Source organism: Sorex fumeus, unplaced genomic scaffold (assembly GCF_029834395.1).
Source record: "Sorex fumeus unplaced genomic scaffold, SorFum_2.1 ptg000044l, whole genome shotgun sequence".
NCBI classification, from domain to species: domain Eukaryota; kingdom Metazoa; phylum Chordata; class Mammalia; order Eulipotyphla; family Soricidae; genus Sorex; species Sorex fumeus.
In genome coordinates, this window is record NW_026606101.1 from 12,925,786 (window position 1) to 12,944,179 (window position 18,394).

At 53.6% G+C, this 18,394-nt stretch overlaps 1 protein-coding gene across 2 annotated transcripts; it reads right to left on the reverse strand.

Annotated features, from left to right (window-relative positions):
* Positions 1-831: 831 nt before the first annotated feature.
* On the reverse strand, positions 832-15,363 carry BPIFB6 (BPI fold containing family B member 6). Of its 2 annotated transcripts, XM_056121937.1 has the most exons (16): positions 15,264-15,363; positions 14,565-14,684; positions 13,171-13,270; positions 12,041-12,145; positions 11,456-11,605; positions 11,248-11,311; positions 10,777-10,837; positions 10,120-10,208; positions 9,246-9,422; positions 8,242-8,295; positions 7,737-7,910; positions 6,880-6,947; positions 5,157-5,202; positions 4,022-4,085; positions 3,239-3,315; positions 832-945 (listed from the first exon to the last, which is right to left on the reverse strand). In XM_056121937.1, the coding sequence occupies exons 2-16, from the start codon at positions 14,662-14,664 to the stop codon at positions 913-915; spliced, it is 1,362 nt and encodes a 453-aa protein (XP_055977912.1). In that variant the 5' UTR covers positions 14,665-14,684; positions 15,264-15,363; the 3' UTR covers positions 832-912. The 2 variants fall into 2 exon arrangements, with proteins under 2 accessions (XP_055977912.1, XP_055977911.1); XM_056121936.1 differs by lacking the exons at positions 4,022-4,085; positions 5,157-5,202.
* Between the last annotated feature and the right edge of the window lie 3,031 nt (positions 15,364-18,394).

Below are 18,394 nucleotides of genomic sequence, written 5' to 3' on the forward strand. Positions count from 1 at the left end.
CTGGAAACTCACAGCATCCCAGGCTCTGTGAGAACCTTCTCCTGACTCGCTTCATCTCCTCCTCATGACAGTCCCACTATACAGGTTATACACTATACAATACACCCACTGAACAGGTAAGGAAACTGAGTCCCAGAGAAGCGTGTGCTTTGCCCAGACAGACACACAGGAACCAGAGGTAAGATTTGAGCCTGGGCAAGCTAACTCCTGAGCCCAACCTCTAATCTCAGCTCTGCCCCCTTGGTTTTTCTGGTGGCCTTGGGCCAGTTATTCTGCTTCTCCGGGCCTCAGGCTCCCTCTCTGTTAAATAGGCCACCCCTGCTCTCCCTGCACTGCTGTGAGGACAAAGGAAGTGGCCCAGGGAGAAATGGAGTAGTTCCAGGCCTTTTCCAGTCAGTGGGGTCATCTTCCACGTACCAAGATTTGGGGTGCGAAGAGCTTTGCCATTTGTTAAACAATGTGACCATGGGCAAGGGCACACGCCCGCCTGGGCCTTGGTGTCCTCATCCGGAAAGTGGGGACAGCCAAGCTTGTCCTCCCCTCGCGGGATGGTTTTGTGGACAAGGCAAGATGGTCCAAGCCCTGAGCACAGCATTCAGCAGACCCTCAACATATGCTCGAGCTGGTCCTCACGGCTGCAGCCAGCTGCCCTCAAGCCCCGCCCGGAACCTGCACCCCAAACCCATCTTGGTTTATTTGCCATGAATAAAGGGATCCAAGCTGCAGAAGTTGGTGAGGGCCTTTCTCGCTTTATTGCCAAGGCCCCCATCCAGGCCTGCCGAGATCACTCCTGGTCCAAGGAAGCAGACACCAGTGGTAGGGGGTCAGACACGTGACTCCATCAGGGGCTCTGCTGCGTGGAGTAGAGCCTGCGGGTGGTGTGCAGGCGGCTGGCAGGCGATGCTACCCTGGTCAGTTATGCTTCAAGTCCAGCACCAGGGCGTCCTGACGGGAGGCAAAGGCATGAGAGGGGTGAGCAAAGAAACAGTGCAACCCCCCCCAAAGTGCAGTACAACCCGGCAAGAGAAGCCAGCAGGTGTGAAGAGGAGAAAATAACCCCCTTGTTCCTCTTTCTGATTCTCAACAGCTAAGTGGGAATAAATCCCCACCACTTTCAGGGCAGAGAGATGGAAGGGAAAAAAAACACACATTGTGCCATGCTGAACACCTGGCATGCATTGGAAGGCGATTATTTATTGAGCACTTACTGCATGTCTTCAGGGAAACTCCCCCGGTAACTCACCATAATGGCTCTAGTAGAAGGACACCCACACTAACACTCACCCCATTTTAAGCAACAGAAAATGTAGACACTTAGGGTAAACTTCTGGCCAAGATGGCAGAGAAAGAATCAAGAAGAATTTATTTCTGACCCCTAAACTCCCCCAGTGGAAAAAAAAAGGGGGGGTCTGGAGAGAGAGCTCAAAAAGCTGGAGCACATGATTTGTAGGCAAGGGCCTCAAGTTGGATTCCCCAGCCCTGCGAGGTCCCCTGAGCACCTCCAAAAGTATCCATGACGCCATGGGAGCCTTGTGGACAGCAGGCATGAGCCGGGGGAGTGGGGGCGACTAAAACCTCATGGGAAGGGGGGCGTTCCGGTCCGTCCTTCACACCCTACCGAGGCCACCAGTTGCCCCCCACGAGCGGCTCTCCAGCACGGCCACAGCCCCAGAAGCACAAGGACTTAATGCAGAACCCAGCAGCTTGGAGCAGAAAAGTGAAAGGACTATGCGTTAATCCAGGCCATCAAGTCTGCCAGAGGGGAAAGGGTGTTGCCCCATTCGCCCTCTCTTCTCTGGAAAGAAGGATGGCGGCCGCATGGGAGCCTTGTGGACAGCAGGTATGAGCCGGGGGTGTGGGGGCGACTAAAACCTCATGGGAAGGGGGGCGTTCCGGTCCATCCTTCACGCCCTACCGAGGTCACCAGTTGCCCCCCATGAACGGCTCTCCAGCACGGCCACAGCCCCAGAAGCACAAGGACTTAATGCAGAACCCAGCAGCTTGGAGCAGAAAAGTGAAAGGACTATGCGTTAATCCAGGCCATCATGTCTGCCCGGAGGGGAAAGGGTATTGGTCCCTTCCGCCCTCCTCCCTCTGGAAAGAAAGGTGGCGGCCACATGGGAGCCTTGTGGACAGCAGGTATGAGCCGGGGGTGTGGGGGCGACTAAAACCTCATGGGAAGGGGGGCGTTCCGGTCCGTCCTTCACGCCCTACCGAGGTCACCAGTTGCCCCCCGCGAGCGGCTCTCCAGCACGGCCACAGCCCCAGAAGCACAGGGACTTAATGCAGAACCCGGCAGCTTGGAGCAGAAAAGTGAAAGGACTATGCGTTAATCCAGGCCATCATGTCTGCCCGGAGGGGAAAGGGTGTTGCCCCAGTCGCCTTCTCCTCTCTGGAAAGAAAGATGGCGGCCGCATGGGAGCCTTGTGGACAGCAGGTATGAGCCGGGGGAGTGGGGGGGCGACTAAAACCTCATGGGAAGGGGGCGTTTCGGTCCGCCCTTCACGCCCTACCGAGGCCACCAGTTGCCCCCCACTAGCGGCTCTCCAGCACGGCCACGACTCCAGAGCACAGAAACCAATTTCTTAACTATCTGACTTTCAGTATAAATACTTCCAGGGTCAATAAGTAAAATAGCAGAAATCCAAAACCAACATTTAATTCTTGAACCCAGCTGTAGAAAGCAAATCACGTCACAATGCTTTTTCAGCATGTCTGATTTGGGGGGGGGGGTAAACTCTAAATTATAGTGGTGAATCTTTTATTGAAACAATGAATCTAATCAAAGCAGATAGAGTGTTAACTAGAATTCATCTGCCCCACAGGGACTGGGAGGGGTGGGGGGTGGGGTTTTATTGGGGTTCTTCATGGTAAAAAAAAAGTATTGGTAAAGGGAAATGTGTTTGATATTTGCATGACTGAGACCTAAACCTGAAAGCTTTGTAACCTTTCCCAAGGTGATTCAATAAATAAAAAAAAATTTAAAAAAAAAAAAGTATCCATGACGCCAGAAAGAGCCCCGAAGTATCACTGGGTATGGCCCACCCCCCCCCCCCCAAATTTAATTCAGGTTTCACTCAGCCAAACGGGATCCAGGTTTGGAAGGGGTTGGCAGCATTACAGTGAGGACAGCTGCCCTCCACCTCAGCCTTATTCCCCCAGCAGGAGAGAGGCAGGCTTTTACTCATCACTCATTGGCCAAGAGTGTTGCTTGACCTTCCCCAGACCCTTTGCTCACCTCTACTACATCCAGCTTTGCCAGGCTGTAATCCATGTCCAGGAAGTTCGGAAGGGGAAGTCCAATCTGGAGCAGATCTGAGAGACACAATCAGAGTCATGCCGGCCCAATAGCTCTGCAATTGATTGGGGAGGATGCACTCCCTGGAGCAGAGGTGAGGAGGAGTGTGCTGTGATTGATTCATCAGATCTGACTGCAAGTTGCAGTTGATTTCGATTGGAGATCTGACTCTAGTGGGGCTAAGCCGTTGTCAGAGTTCCATGTGTAGGAGGGGCCTTGGTACAGCAAAGTGACAGGAAGACTACATTAGGGCTGAGGCTATAATATAGTGCTTGCCTTACATGTCACCAATCTGGATTTGACCCCCAGTACCTCAGAAGTGATTCCTGAGTACAGAACCAGGAGTAAACCCTGAGCACAGCCGGGTGTGGTCCAAAAAGGGAAAAAAAATGAATACTTTAGTCTCTGGGTCACTGGAGCATGTGCTCTTTTGCATGCAGGATGCCCAGCCTCCACCTTCCAACCCCCTCAACCCCCCACTACCGCACAGAACAATTTTCCCTCACCACCAGGAGTGACCCCAGTACAGAGTCAGGAGTAGCCCAATGTGACTCACAAAAACACAAAAATCATGACACTAGTCCCAAAGTCTTAGCAACGGCCATCGGCTCCCTGTACCCTCCCCAGCTGGAGCCAATGAAGGGACTTTGAGACCATTCAGGCAGCCCTTTCCGCCTCAAATGCTTCTTGGCACCTGAAAAATCAAAGTGTTGGAGCCCTCACCATCAACTATGGGGACGTAGCCAGCTTTCAGATATTCAGTGAAGAAGTCCTTCAATTTCTCCTCCTGGAGGAGAGAGAATGGGGGGAAACACCCAGAGTTCATCATCCATGCCAATGTCATAGATTAGGTCAGCACTCACTCCAGCCAGCCCAGGACCCGGGGTAAACTCTAGTGCCCAATTGCCATCAAACCAGATCTCCTGCTTCTGCTTCAGACCAATGCCTTTTACTTCTTTTCCCTTCACTGCAGTCCCTGGGGATTTGGTCATAGGGAGGATGAGGGGATTCAGGAGACATGTTCTAGAGACCCCATCCCTGCTCCTCCAGAAAAGTCCATTCCGACCACTTGTTCACACCTGCCTCTCTTCCTCAATTTCCTCTCCTGTGGAGGCAGAATATAATAGTGCCTCCTCACAGGATTCCCATAAGGATTCAGTGAGTTTTGGTATCACCCAGGGCATTGTGGAAGTGTTCATCTGTGACTGCTGTGATTTGCTCTGGATATTGCTATGGCTCTGGTTTGTTTTTAATGTCTGCTAGGTCGAGCTCTGGGTGGGGCCTTGAGACTACAAAGACTGATTAAAAAAAAAGAAGAAGAATGAATGATCCCTGGGTCAACCATGCCAAGTCGAGCTGCCATGATGTCTGACAATTTTTTTAAATTAATCTGGGCTGGAGCGATAGCACAGCGGGTAGGGCATTTGCCTTGCAAGCGGCCAACATGGCTGACCCGAGTTTGATTCTTCCGCCCCTCTCGGAGAGCCCGGCAAGCTACCGAGAGTATCTCGCCCACACGGCAAAGCCTGGCAAGCTACCCATGACATATTCGATGTGCCAAACACAGTAACAACAAAGTCTCACATTGGAGACGTTACTGGGCCCGCTTGAGAAAATCTATGAACAATGGGAGGACAGTGAGGTTAGTCTGGGGAGACAGATTGTATCCAGAAAATGAAGCAGGGACTCAGAGAGGCTCATTGGCTCCCCCAAGGTCACACAGCAAGTCAGGAACTGCCCACCTGTGCATTGACTGCCTTCATTCTCTCTGTCCCCATTTCTGAGCCCTTCCCTGCAGTCCCTACTATAAGCCAAGTCAGGCCTCAAGCCCAAGGAGCAGAGCACCTGGGACACTTACACTAAAGTCTCCGACTGAGGAGAATGACCGGGTCAGGCTCAGTAAGCTGTAAAACAGGGGAAGAACGAGAAGAGGGAGGGAAATCAGGGCTGCTGCCTCTAGGCCCAGAGCAGCACCCACCCCACCCCACCCACCATCCTGCTCCCTCCACAGTGGACAGCCCAGGGGTCACCAGTCAATGCTTGCAAGCTGCCTAGGCTGAGGCACTCGCCGCCTCTCAATGCAGCTTATTCTGTTTCCCGCAGCTCAAACCACTGGGCAAAAAGGGGAGGGGGAGAGGGAGAGAGACAGACAGACAGAGGCAAAGACATAGAGAGACAGACAGAGACAGACAGAGAAGAAAAGCTCCTGCCATCGAGGCAGACAGGGTATGGGTGGTGGAGGGTGATTGGAGGGAACCAGGAGACACTGGTGCGGGAAATGTACATTGGTGGAGGGATGGTTGTTGGAACACAGTATGACTGGAACTCAATCATGAACAGCTTTGTAAAGGTCTATCTCACAGTGATTTGATTAAAAAGTTAAAAAATAAAAACTGGCATTCCTACATCTCCTTTAACTGGTCCTAACTCTTCCCTCTGGGACATCCACTCCCTGCTTCCCATCCATGTCTGTGGCTTCGGCCCTGTCAGGTACAGAGACCTGCCACCCTGCTAACCTAGTCCCACATTCTTGCAGAACAGTTGGGACCCAGCCCTGGCTCTCCCCTGCACAGCCTCCAATAGGCATAAGAATTAGCAGTAAGACAGGCCTCTGACGGTCACCTGGGGCTCTATCTCCCCAACATGGATTTGCTGTTCTAGTAACAAGCTCTCTATCTTCCATTCTCATTCTGAGGATGGAGCTGAAGCCAGAGCCCGCAAGGTGAGCATAAGACCTGGCCAATCAGAGTGAGTATTCTAACTGGGAGTTACTGATTGGCTTAGGCGAGGTCATGTGACCCCTGATCCGTGGGGGAAGCCCCAACCTTGGTCATTTTGTTAGAACTACTAGACCAGGGACTGGTCTTGTTAGGGTGAATGTTCCCCCGGGGACAAAAGCTACCCTTTTTTCCTCCTCTCCCCTGAGTATTGAGCCAGTAAAGTGGACAGCAAAGGCCAGGCAGGAAAGAGAGATTCTGAAGGGTTTTGCGCAGGCTGCCACCCTTGAGTTTTCAATTTTATGAGCAAGAATTTCCCCTTGGGGTTTTGATCAATTCTAATGAAAATTGTCTCCTGCAACTAAAAAAAATCCTAGCCTCTTACAAGTCAGATAGAAGATTATAGAAAATAGGGAAAAAATGAGTGATTGTAAAGCAGGGAAGTTGAACAGTGAATCAAATGTGTGCACAGTGTCTCACCTAGACAGAGCTCCATAAAGTAAGAAAAGGCTTCCTGGAGGAGGTGGCATATGAGATGAACTCAGATTGGGAAATGACATTTGAATGGTGCAGACCAAAGCCAGTTAAAGAAAAGGGGAGGCATGGAACAATGGTGAGACTCAGGACAAGGGCCTGCCGAAAAAGTGGGAGCAGCCAGTGAAGGATTTGAGAAGGACCCTCAAGTGCCAGGCTGAGATTTAAGAAAAGGTCAGAACAACAGGGAGGAGCCACTGAGGGTCTGGAGCACGGAGAGCTGGCAGTGTGGGCTCTGCTGGTTGTATCAAAGCCTGGAGCAGGAAACCAGTGGCATAGGCAAAACCCCCACAGGGGCACTGGGATGCCACCCAGACAGCAGGCACCCACCTGTTCATAGATGTGGCCAGCTTCAGTCGGTTCTTACTCAGTGAAAACTGGATTTTCATGTTGAAGTGCTGATTGGGAGAGGCAGGGGGAAATAGGTATGGTATGAGACCCAGTCAGAGCTGGTTAAACCAATGCCATCGCCACCTTTCCTGCACTACCTTCGCTTCCCAGACAAATCCAGGGTCCTTCTCTCTGTTCATTTCAGCTTCAGGAGCTGAACCCTTCAGATTCCCCCCTGGCCCCAGCTCAGACTCTTCATCCCTCCCTGGGCCTGGCCTGGGACAACAACCAAGCCTCGAACATACCCCACACTGGCCACACACACACACACACACAAACATCTAGCATATTTATGGGTCCCTGAATCTACAAATACCATGTGATTGCTCTAGACTTTGGCACACATGGAGTAGCCTCCATTCCCAGTCCTCCCAACACCGACCCCTTTCCCAGCTCCGGCTCAACGTTCAAAACCTAGCTCAGGCATCACCTCCTCCAGAAAGTCCTCTGATTCCTTCAGACTGAATGAGCTCTCTCTGGCTCCCATGATTCTCTGACTATTCCTGTCCTTAGAGATACTAATGAAGGATTGGGGGTGAAAGAGGGAAGGTAGGAAGAAGAAGGAGGAGAAATTTATCTAAGAGAAACTTTTGACCCTCGGTGTGTTGATTCTGAGTCATTCAAAGGATCAATGGCAGAGCCAAGAATCAGCCCCAGGTTGCAGTGCCTGGGGGGTTAACCACAGCCAAGATCAAGGAAGATTCCTTCCCTCCATTACTTGATGTCAACTGCAGCCCTGCCCTCTTGCCTCAAGTACCCACAAGGCTGGGTGGGACTGGGGTAGAGATTCGACTCACCATATCCAAGAGGAAGAGAGATGTGGGGGGCTTGCCACGCCGCCGTGCAGCAAACATCTCCAGGGTGCCATGGAGGTGCAGCAGACTCTTGCCTGACATCGTGGTGACCTTGGGTGGCTTATTAATCTTGATTTGTGTCACAAGGGGCTTTGACTTGGGGTAGGCTTTAGCCACCTATCGAAAGTAGACATCTAGCTCAGGGACACCCACCAGAACCGTGGCTTCGATTCAAAGCAGGAATCTGCCACATGAAGGGCGATTTCTATCTTTTAAAGTCAGAAAGCACAGTGTGGAAGGTTGGGGTGTGTCTACTGGGAAATCAAAGAAGCACAAAACAAACATCTCCCTAGTTCTATAGTGTTACATAAACAGTATGTAAGGAGCTATCCAGATGATGTCCCATTGAGTGAAGCATTGAACATCTGTGTCCTGAGGTCCTTGTGCTCTTAACTGGGAAAGAATAAGGCTCACAGGAATAGAGACCATCAGGCGTTGGAGCACTCACTTTTGGAATGAATTTAGCCAGTGTCTTGGTGGTTTGTGGGGGTAGCTTCCCAATCTACAAAATAAAAGCCAGAGTTAGAATTATTGAAGCCTTCCTTGGCCTATCCTAACAAACATCTCCTTTGATTAGAGAAGGGATATTCTAAAGTTCTCTTCATCAAAAAATGCATGATGCTGTGAGGCTGTGGCATTCCATAGCTTTTAGCATAATAACAAATACTGAGAAAATGTTGGATGAAAAAGTAGATGAATGTATAGATTGCAGAATTGAATGACTGAGAAGGATCGAGTGGATTAATGATTTCATAGATGAATAGAAGATAAGAAAACAAATAAGTGAATGGTTGGTTGGATGATGGATGAATGGGTATTTGAAGGATACAATGGCATAACAAATATATGATTCATGGGTTAATGAGTTGTAGAATAGATGAGAAGGAACATGGATAAATGAGGGGGTGCTTGGATGAGGGAATGAATGGGTGGATCAGTTAGGGTGGAAAGGATATATGCATGGATAGATAGATGCAGGGACAGATGAATAGATAAATAGGATAGCTGGTAATGTAGAGTTGAACAGAATGTTTGGGTGATCAATGTGAATGCATAGATTTACTAATTCCATAGTATCAGACCGTGTTCTAGATGTCGTATGGATGACGTGAAGGAATGAAGGGATGCTACTTGGAAGGATAGGCCCTAGGGGAGGAATACGTAGTACCAATATAGGTAAGTGGGTGGATATTTGGATAAAAAGAAGATAGGTGGGTGGCACATAAGGTTCATGAATAAGTTTGTATGGGCAACAAAATGGATGGGTGAGTAGCTGATGATCACAAGAACAGAGCAATAGTCAATTTGGGGGAGAGGGTAAACTGAAGGCAGAAACACATGTCAGTCTTGGCATCACCCAGTCCTAGAATTACCCATAATCCCAAGACAATGATTTCAGGGATGACAGAAAGTCATGTGTATGGAGAGGAGAGGTGACATTGAACATCCCACCTTCTTCTCTTCGATTTTTACATCAAAGGACTTCTGCAGAAGGGTCAGCTGTGAGGTGAGGAAGGAGGTCGAGAGCATCAGTTGTGAGGAGCCCTCAGCATAACTTTCAGGGATCTGGGGGGTCTTGTCAGCCTCAGCCAGTGCAATTGTGTTGCCTTCTTGCTGCTGCACCTCGGGCTAAGGGAGAGTAGAGAGTCAGGTGGGACCGTGTCCAGAGGCCAGTCTCAGAGCTCCAAGGAGGGCTCTCAAACCTTCCCCAAAGGAGCAAGTCACTGGATGTTGGATCCTGAGTGAGTTGTGGAGGTCCATGCACCCAGTGCACCAATGGGCTGACAGACGCCTGGAAGGCGAAGTCAACCCCTAACCCACTAGTTAGGAGCCTCCAAGGTTGCTGAAGGAACCCAAGATATGTGGAACCTGGGAGCAGGTTAAGAGGAGAGCCCCGGCTGGTCAGAGCCAGCTCGGAGGAAAACTTCTCTAGGAGCTGACTTTTTGGAAATCTTCTTCCCAGTTCTAGAAGATGCATCTCCCCTACTCACCTGAGGCTTGGGAGACATAGGTGAGGACCCAACTCTGCAACAACTCCAGCACCAACCTAGAAAGTTTGCTTCCCTGCGGGGCCCTAGTGCTCCCCACTCTACACTATAGCGGGAGACATAGAGTATAGAGGGGTGCACACTGGAAGGAGCATAAGGGCTCTAGCAGAAGGTGTGAGCAAGGAGTCAGCAGTGTCGGGCTTGGGGTTCCTGCTGAGAGAGGTAAAGGGAGGATGGGGGACGCTCATAGTGGGCCTGATCTTCGCAGACCCCAGGGGCCCTTCCTGCCTCCATAGCTTCAGCCCAGCCACCTGTCCGGGGGGCACCCCAGCACTCACATTGAAGTCCACTTGGAAGTAGCTGGCCGTGGAGGTCATGTCAGACAGGACGTATTTGACGGTGCCCACTGAGCCCACGGGCATGGGGTCTGTGCAGAGAGGAGTCTACATTCAGACACCCAAGGCCCCTGGAGCCTCTTGCAGGCGCCAGGAACACTGGGTCACCATGTGAGCTAAGGTCAGGGACTCAGTGCTCAGGGCTCAGTAAGGGCATCTAGGGACAGAGACTGGTGCCGCCGCCCCCCACCCCCATCTCTTCGCAGCCACAGAGCTGGAGGCTCCCCACAGGTTGGCTGATGAGGCCTAGGTCATCCCTGTTGGGCACAATCATCAGCTTTCCTCAGTCTCAGACTCTCTCCTCTCCAACACACTGGGGGGCCCTGGGAAGCACTGTGGCTCCCAAGATGGTGGTGGAGTTGGGTATTCTTGCAATCAGGAATAGTGCTCTAAAGGCCCAATGGCTGCTGTTCCTTGGCTGGGCATTGATGGACGGAACATTGGGAGGAGAAGTAATGAGTGAAGATCCCTGAGTCCCTCGAAAGCTCACCTGTCCCCTGGAGAAGGGGAGTGGGTGGACAGAAACCATAATGATTGGCCTCATCTAGTCCCAAGGCAGGCCCTGGGATTCCTGGATGTGGCCAGGAGGGCCACACTCACCCAGAAGGTTGGCCCACTTCTTGTTCACATACACAAGGACCGTGTCAATGGCTGGACACAGCTGGAATTAGAGAAAGTGTTAGACAGAGGGTCCCCCTGCATGGAGGACCTCACTCCTTCCAGCAGAATGGGGTTCCACAGCGGGGCCCACGATGAGCCTGGCAGGACAGGGCCTCAAAGGGAAAACTTCAGGCCACATGGAGAGTCAGAGGCAGAGCATGCTCTATGATCCAGCCTGTGAGATAGGTGAGGATTCGCTCCTGCTCACTTGAGGTGGGGCTGGGGCCCACCGCCACATACAGCCCTCCCTGTCCTCTTCCTGGGTTCATGGCAGACATCGCCAGCCCATCCCTGTGGGAGGCTGCATTCTTCTCAGGCATCACAGTCAATCAAAGTCAGTCACCAAGAGGCAAATGCAGCACCAGCCCTGGTCTAAGGTTGGCCACAGGTAGGCTCTGTGAGGACACTCACCATGCCGGGGAGAACTTTGTGCAGGGTGCTGTCCAGGAATTTGTTCACCACGTTGGGCAGCATGCTAGACAGAGGATGGAGACAGAGCCACAATTGGCAGGAAGTTAGGCACAGACAGGGATGCATCGGGGAAGGACGAGCTACGGTGTCGGAAGTGGGGTGTACCATGTGCCCCAGCCCTCCTCCCCACGGCCACAGAGCCCCTCACTTGCTGGGCAGGTTGGTCTTCACGCTGACCAGGTTGATCTCACAGTCCTCACTCCTGAATGTGGGGAGGCCCGTCCTCTCATCCTGCACGAGCCGGTAGGTGGCAGTGATGTTCAGGACGATGATGATCTCCATATTCCCGCCCATGAAGCTAGTGCAGGCAGGGAGGGGCTGGCATCAGAGGCATCCTAGCCACATGGTGTCCACTCTCCCTGTCTCCTCTGGGCCTATGAGCTCAGTAGCTCTGAGGATGGGGAAAGGTGAGGAACCATAGCCACAGGACAGGGAGGAAGAAGGGGAATGGAACCCGCCCAAGGTTCCACAGCCAGCCTTTCTTTGGTGAACTCCTCTACATCCTATTCCACTGGGAACTGATCTCCCAAAGGCCTTTTCTGATCCCTCTACTCTGCCAGTGCACCATCTGTCCTAATCCGAATCCTTAGTCTCTGGACCTCTGAGCTCAGGTCTTGTTACCCATTATGAGAGGATCTGAGTTTGCCTCATCTCAGACCACAGAAGCCAGGGGCTTCACAGGGCTCAGTACGTGAAGCACACTTCCTGTTCCTCCCCTTCCCTCCACGCTCACCTCTTGCCATTGATGGTCATGCCTGTGGACACACACTGGGAGACGCCCTTCCCGGGGATGAAGTTAAAGGTGATGTTCGGTTCCAGCACATCCGACACCTTCACACTGGACAGTCATCAAGAGAATCAAGGAAATGAGAGCCAGATCCTCCACCCTTTCCTCCACCACCTTGCCAGAAGATCTGGGGTAAGCCCCCCACTCCGTCTCAGGGACCAGCCTATCTCTCGGAGCCAGGGTGAAACAGACACAAAAGTTGGAGCACTTATCATAGGAGTCAAGATTATCTAAATGTATGCTCCTTCCTGTCTAAAGCCTTCTGCTTTTCCACGGGAAACATTATGAGCTTTGCTGAGGTCAGAGTTTCTCAAGAAGGGTTCTACTGACACCTGGGAGACTGACGATCATGGCGATCATGCTGTAGGTGGTAGGTGCGTAGAAGTAATTGTGGCCACAACCCACCAAGGACATAGGTGCCTTCCCCCTAGTCCATCCCTCAAGTCATGACAAGCAAAACTACCTCCAGATTTTGCCAAACAGACTTTGGAGGCAAAATCCCTCCTGGTGGCAAGCCTGCAGACCAGAAAGGCACACTGTCCTCAACCTCCCTCTGCTGCGCTCTTGGCAGGCATTACTAGTTGATTATAGTCCCATTTCCATTAATCCCATATGATGTAACAGAACCCATTGGTCCCGTCATTCATATTGTCATCACGTGATTCAGAGTCTGTGTCAGGAGTTTGCAGCCCCACCACTGGGAGGATATTCTCTCTCTCTCTCTCTCTCTCTCTCTCTCTCTCTCTCTCTCTCTCTCTCTCTCACACACACACACACACACACACACAGAGTGGCCTCCTGCTTGGGGTAGGAAACTAGAGCCTGTCTTTTCAACCCACTTTCTCCACCCAAGGACCCTGCTCACAACAGGAAGTGTCTGTCCAAGGACCCAGACTCACAACAGGAAGTGTCTGTTTAAGGGACCCTGCTCACAACAGGAAGTGTCTGCCCCTGTTGATGACTGAGGAGAGACCCAGGTATCAGACCTGGAAGAGGCTCCACCCCTGTTCCTGCTGCCCCTCCCCCACCCCTACCCCCCACCCCACCCCCCTCCCCCGCACCCAGTGCCCTCTCACTCTTTGATGCCTTTGACGGCTTTCATCGCCGGCCCATTATTGCTTGCTTCCGCAGCCATCTTCTCTAGGATCTGACTCTCCTCCAGGGCCCGCTTCACCTCTAGAACAGGGGAGGCCCCAGAGACACACTCGCTGTAGCTCTCACCACTCCAGCCCTGGCCCCCTCCTGACAAGGGGCACCAGTGTGGAGACCCAGCAGTGAGCCATGCCCCACCCCACCCAGCCCCCTTCTAGCTCCACGCAGGAGACACAGAGCCACCAGCAATGGTGGGCAAAGTGCTGAGAGTCTTCCTAAGTGTAGGCAGCTGGAGAAACTGCATGAGGGGTCGGGCCAGGAAGGGAAGTCTTCCAGAAGGAGGCGACAGAGTGACAGATCGCCCAGTCCTTGAGGGAGGAGCAGGAGTTGCAAAGGGATAAAGACGGGTTGGGCAGGCTGAAGACACAGCAGTACAGGTGGGTGGGGACGGAGAAGGTGGCATGGACAGGACCGTGATCAATTCAGCACGGCCAGAGGGTGGAGAGGCACAGGCTTGGGGGATGGGAGTCTTTGCCAGGGTATGTCACGGGAGCCTTAAACGCCAAGCCACAGTGTCCACTTGCTCCGGTGGCCCCATCACTGGGAATGCTGCGTGACTATGGCATTGCCTGGGATTTGCTCCCAGAAGATTCCAGCCTTGAAGCTCAACATTGTGTTCCCCACGAAGGAGACTGCATCCCCAAAGGAGTTTCTCATCCCTAATACACCTTCACTCAGGTCACAGGAGAATTCCCAGGGAGGGGACAAATGCTGAAGGCACAGAGCACTTCCATCAGCCCTTAGCTCCTGGGGGCCACTTTATTTGAAGCTGTGGAGTTAGAAAAACTAAACTTTCCTGGAGTCCCTTCAGGGGCTGTGAATCTCAGGTCTCATCTGATCCTTCCAAGGTAAGGCAAGAGTGTCCTATTGACACCCTACTGACACCTATTGACACCCTATTCACCCTTCTCTATATATTGACATTGACAGGTGAGTTAAGGAAACACAGAGAGAGGACGTGACTTGCCTGAGGTCACACAGCAAATTGTGGATAGAGCTAGGACTTGATGCCTGTCTGTCACCCCCACAGCCCATCTGTGGTCACCAGTCCCCTACCTCAGGGCCCAGGGGCAGTTCCAAGGAGTCAGTGTTTTCAGTTCTGCCTCCCACACTTGGGGGACCTCAGGCACATCACTCGTTTTCTCTGGGCCTCAGTTTACCCTACACACACACTTTGTAAAACAGAGGAATAATAATGTCTTCCTTTGAAGTTTATCTTCGGGATCATAAGATGCTCCAACCATGCAGACAGGAGCATCACGCTCTCCTGCCCACCCAGTCCCACTGCCAGCCCTTCTCCCGGGACCCCCAGGCTCACCATGGTTCATGATGTCCGTGCCCAAGTGCAGCTGGGCCCCAGGGTTGGCCCGTGCACTGGTCAGCAGGCCCCAGAATGCGAGACACGGGATCCACAGCATCCTCCACCTGTGCCACGGGGCTGGATTGGGTGCAGCCCACAGTGCCTGAGATATGTGTGTGCTCTGGAGTAGTGGGGAGGCCAGAGGGTCTCAGGGGCCCAGGGGCTGTCACTCTAGTGCTCCTCATCAAGGCTTCCCAAAGGCATCAAGGCCATGCAGGCCCCCAGGCCCCCACCGCACCCAGGGAGCCCTTCCCTCCCCAAGCCTTCTCCTTGGGCCACCCATCAGCCTGCATCAAGGGCGCTGGAGGGTTCTGCCATTTCCTGTGAGCCCAGGGAGGGCTCCAGGGATGGTGGTGCCACTGCAGAGAGAATTCCCCTGTGTTCCTGCCCCAGGGGGTGGGGACCCTCTGCTGCCCCCGCCCTCTGAAACTACAGCCAAGAGCAGCCCCGCCTCCTCTAGCTGAGCTCCACTTCTACAGGAAGCCCAGAACTCTCCACACAATGGGGAAACTGAGGCGCACACACACACACCCAGTCTCCCAGTCAGTGGGCAAAGAACCAAAGAAGGATCTCTCACCCCTGACCTTTATCAGGATTCCCAGGAGAGCCCCATCCCATGCTTGGACGACCTCCCCAAAGCCCCTCCCTCCTACTTACCAAGACCTGAGGGTCTCCCAACCGAAGGCCAAGTGCTTGTATCAAGTTTGAGCTATGGCTGAAAAGAACCAACGTGGATGGTGGCCACGATGCCAGGTGAGAGGGCTTCCAGATGGACCCCGGGGCCCACAGGCCTGAGCACTGAGAGCTCCTGTGCGGGGCTGAGCAGCCTGGCTCACACCTGCCTGCACACGCTCGTTCATGGCTCCGTTATTGAGTGCCTGCTCTATGCAGGCAGAGAGGCTGCACCACAAGGCAGTGGCTGTACCCCCTCCTGACCTCCGAATCTTAAACAGAAGCTATAGAATGAGACACAGGGTGTGTGTGTGTGTGTGTGTGTGTGTGTGTGTGTGTGTGTGTGTAAATATGTATGTATATGAATGTGAGTGCGTGCATGTCTGAGTGTGTGTGAATGTGAGTGTGTATGAATGCATATGTGAGTAGGCTCCTGTGTGTATATGTGTATGTTTGAGTGTGTGTAAATGTGAATGTGTAAGAACGTGAGTATGTAAGTGTGTCGAGTATGTATGTATGAATGTGACTATACATGTGTATGTCTGAGTGTATATGTGAATGAGTGTGTAAGAATGAAGAATGTGAGTGTGTGTGTGTGTGTGTGAGAGAGAGAGAGAGAGAGAGAGTGTGTGTGTGTGTGTGTGTGTGTGTGTGTGTGTGTGTGTGTTGGATTGGCTGGCACCTAACAGAGAAGCACTTCCTGCCTGTACGAGCCAGGAGGGTCCATTTGAGCATTTTGACCATATGTTGGTGATCAATCAGGAAACTGCAACCCATTTCTCTCTTATCCCGCTGCACATTCAAATGCCCCTTTGGGCCTTGGGCACGGCATCTCCTCCCCATGCTATGTGGAGGCAGGGCAGATGCAACCCTTCCACTCTGCTAGGAGGCGGCCCCTGAGAGACTGTGAGGTCTGGCCCCAGGGCAACAGGGTCAGGATCCTTGTAAGAGCCTGCTGCTGCCTCAGCCAGGTTAGGGAGACCCACCAGGAGGGTCACTGGAGCTCCCCCCCCCCCCCCGCCCGCCAATCCCAGGCCAGAGTGACACCAGCATCAATGCCTTGGGCATTTGCCCTCTGGGAATAAGAGACTTGGGGTGGCATGGTGGTACAGAGGGTCTGGGACAACAGCTGATGCCAGGATCTTCTTCTGGGCTATCCTGGGCACCTGTGCTCCTCTATGCCCCTCCCAAAGCTGTGCCCCTCCCCAGTCCCTAAACTGCTCACCCCTCAAGTCCAAACTTCAGCCCTGATGGACCCCCACCATTAACTCTCCCCCTGTTCTCCAACAGGGGCCCCAAGGCCCAGGTTTGCCTCTGCCCACTTACTCCAAGTCCCTTTGAGACTCTCCCGCCCCCCTTCACCTTTGCCCACTTTCTTTCCTCCCCTGGAATGTCCACCCACTGGTTCCCCTCACTGTCCCCCACCCTTGCCACCCAGCTCAACCCTGCAGCGTTCTGCCAGGTGGTGTCTATGGGAGACCCCGGGGGCCCGCTGCTACCCTGATCTTGCCCCGATCCCACAGGATCTAACAATGGCCTCATCTGGTGGGGGCGGGGGTTCTGGATGGGGCCCACGACATAGATCCAAGCCCTGATCCTGCCACCACATGCTGGGTGGCCTCAGGCAAGTCCCTTGCCCTCTTTGGGCCTCAGTAAGCTGGAGAAAGAGCCACTGTGGGGCCCACGCTTACCGAGCGAGCCCAGGAACGGGAAGTCCTGCAGATCCCAGACCCTGCCTCTGACCCCGGGGCCAGGAGGCCCTTATATTCGGGAGCCCGATTAGCTGCTGGGATAATGAAGGGCTTGATAAGGGCCTCGATAATTATCTAGAGGGCAGAGGAACAGGAGTTCTGCTCACGTGACCCTTCAGTCTGTTCCAATGTAAATAGCACAGGGGACGGGGACTGGACAAGGGCAGTCATTGGGCAGAGGACACTGTCACTGGACAGGGCCTCTGGGCTCCCACTGGAGCTCCCCCTGGGCTCTGGGCCTCCCATGAGGCTGGGGACAGAGTGACACCCCCCATGCCCTCAGAAAGCATTTATTGTACCCGCTAGATGTGGGCCAGGTGGGTTGCTGAGATGACTCGGTGACCCAGGCAGTGGGGAGTCCCGACCCAAGGGGGCTCCAGGAGCTTCAGGGGGAGATGCTGAGGCCCTCCTCAGTGAGCAGGCACAAAGTCAAGTCACTCCTGGGGGGCACTGGGCTGGGGATGGGAGCAGAGGGGACAAGCAGGGGCTCAGCAGGGACCATGTGACTGCAGGGCTGGCCCCTCTACGCCAGAGGCCTCTGGAGAGACCCGGGTCCCGCAGGGACCAAAGGTTTGTCGTCCCGTGCCAGCAGCTTCCCAGGCGCTCCCTGGGAGCCAAATCCTGTCTCCCCAGGCAGGAAGGCACATGCTCTGGCTGAAAGATGAGGAAGTCCCTTCCCTCATCTCCCTGGGCCATCTGCCCTGGGTTGCCCCCTGGATGGGAAGAACTTCCAGAGGAAAGAGCCATTAGTCACATCCCAGGGCTCACCATCACTTTGATCTGCTGGTGACCCAGGTCAGCCAACGCTGCAGCTGGTAACCCCAGCAATGAGCCGAGGTGGGGGTGTGCCTGGGTGAAACAGCTGAGCTCTCCATGCGGAGTCCAGAGGCTCGGCTGCTGCCCGTAGTGACCCGCAGCTCCTGGCTCTCCTCTCTGCACCTGTAAAATGACACCTGGCAGGGGCCCTCAGTGACAATGTGGGGGGAGACACCACCAGCTGAGGGCACAGGGGCCACCATCGCATCTGTGAGTTCCTGCATGTCCGCCTTGCTCTTGGGAATGCTTCCAAAGCAGCCTCGCTGGGCCTGGCGGGGAGTGAGGCAGCACATAACTGGTACAGGGGTCTGTATGCAGGCAGAGCATATGGTCCTGGCCCAACTGCCAGAGCCAGCCACAGAGGGACGGGCTCAGACAGCAAAGAGCTGGTCAGGCGGGAAGTTGCAACTCAAGGGTGTTTAATGAGAGGAGCCGGGTCTGTACACCGAGGGGAAGGCAACCAATGCCTGGGTGGAGGAGGCTAGAGGGGGTGGACAGGGAGAGGCAGGGGAGGGGAGGGAAGGGAGGGAGGGGAGGGGGTGAGGAGAA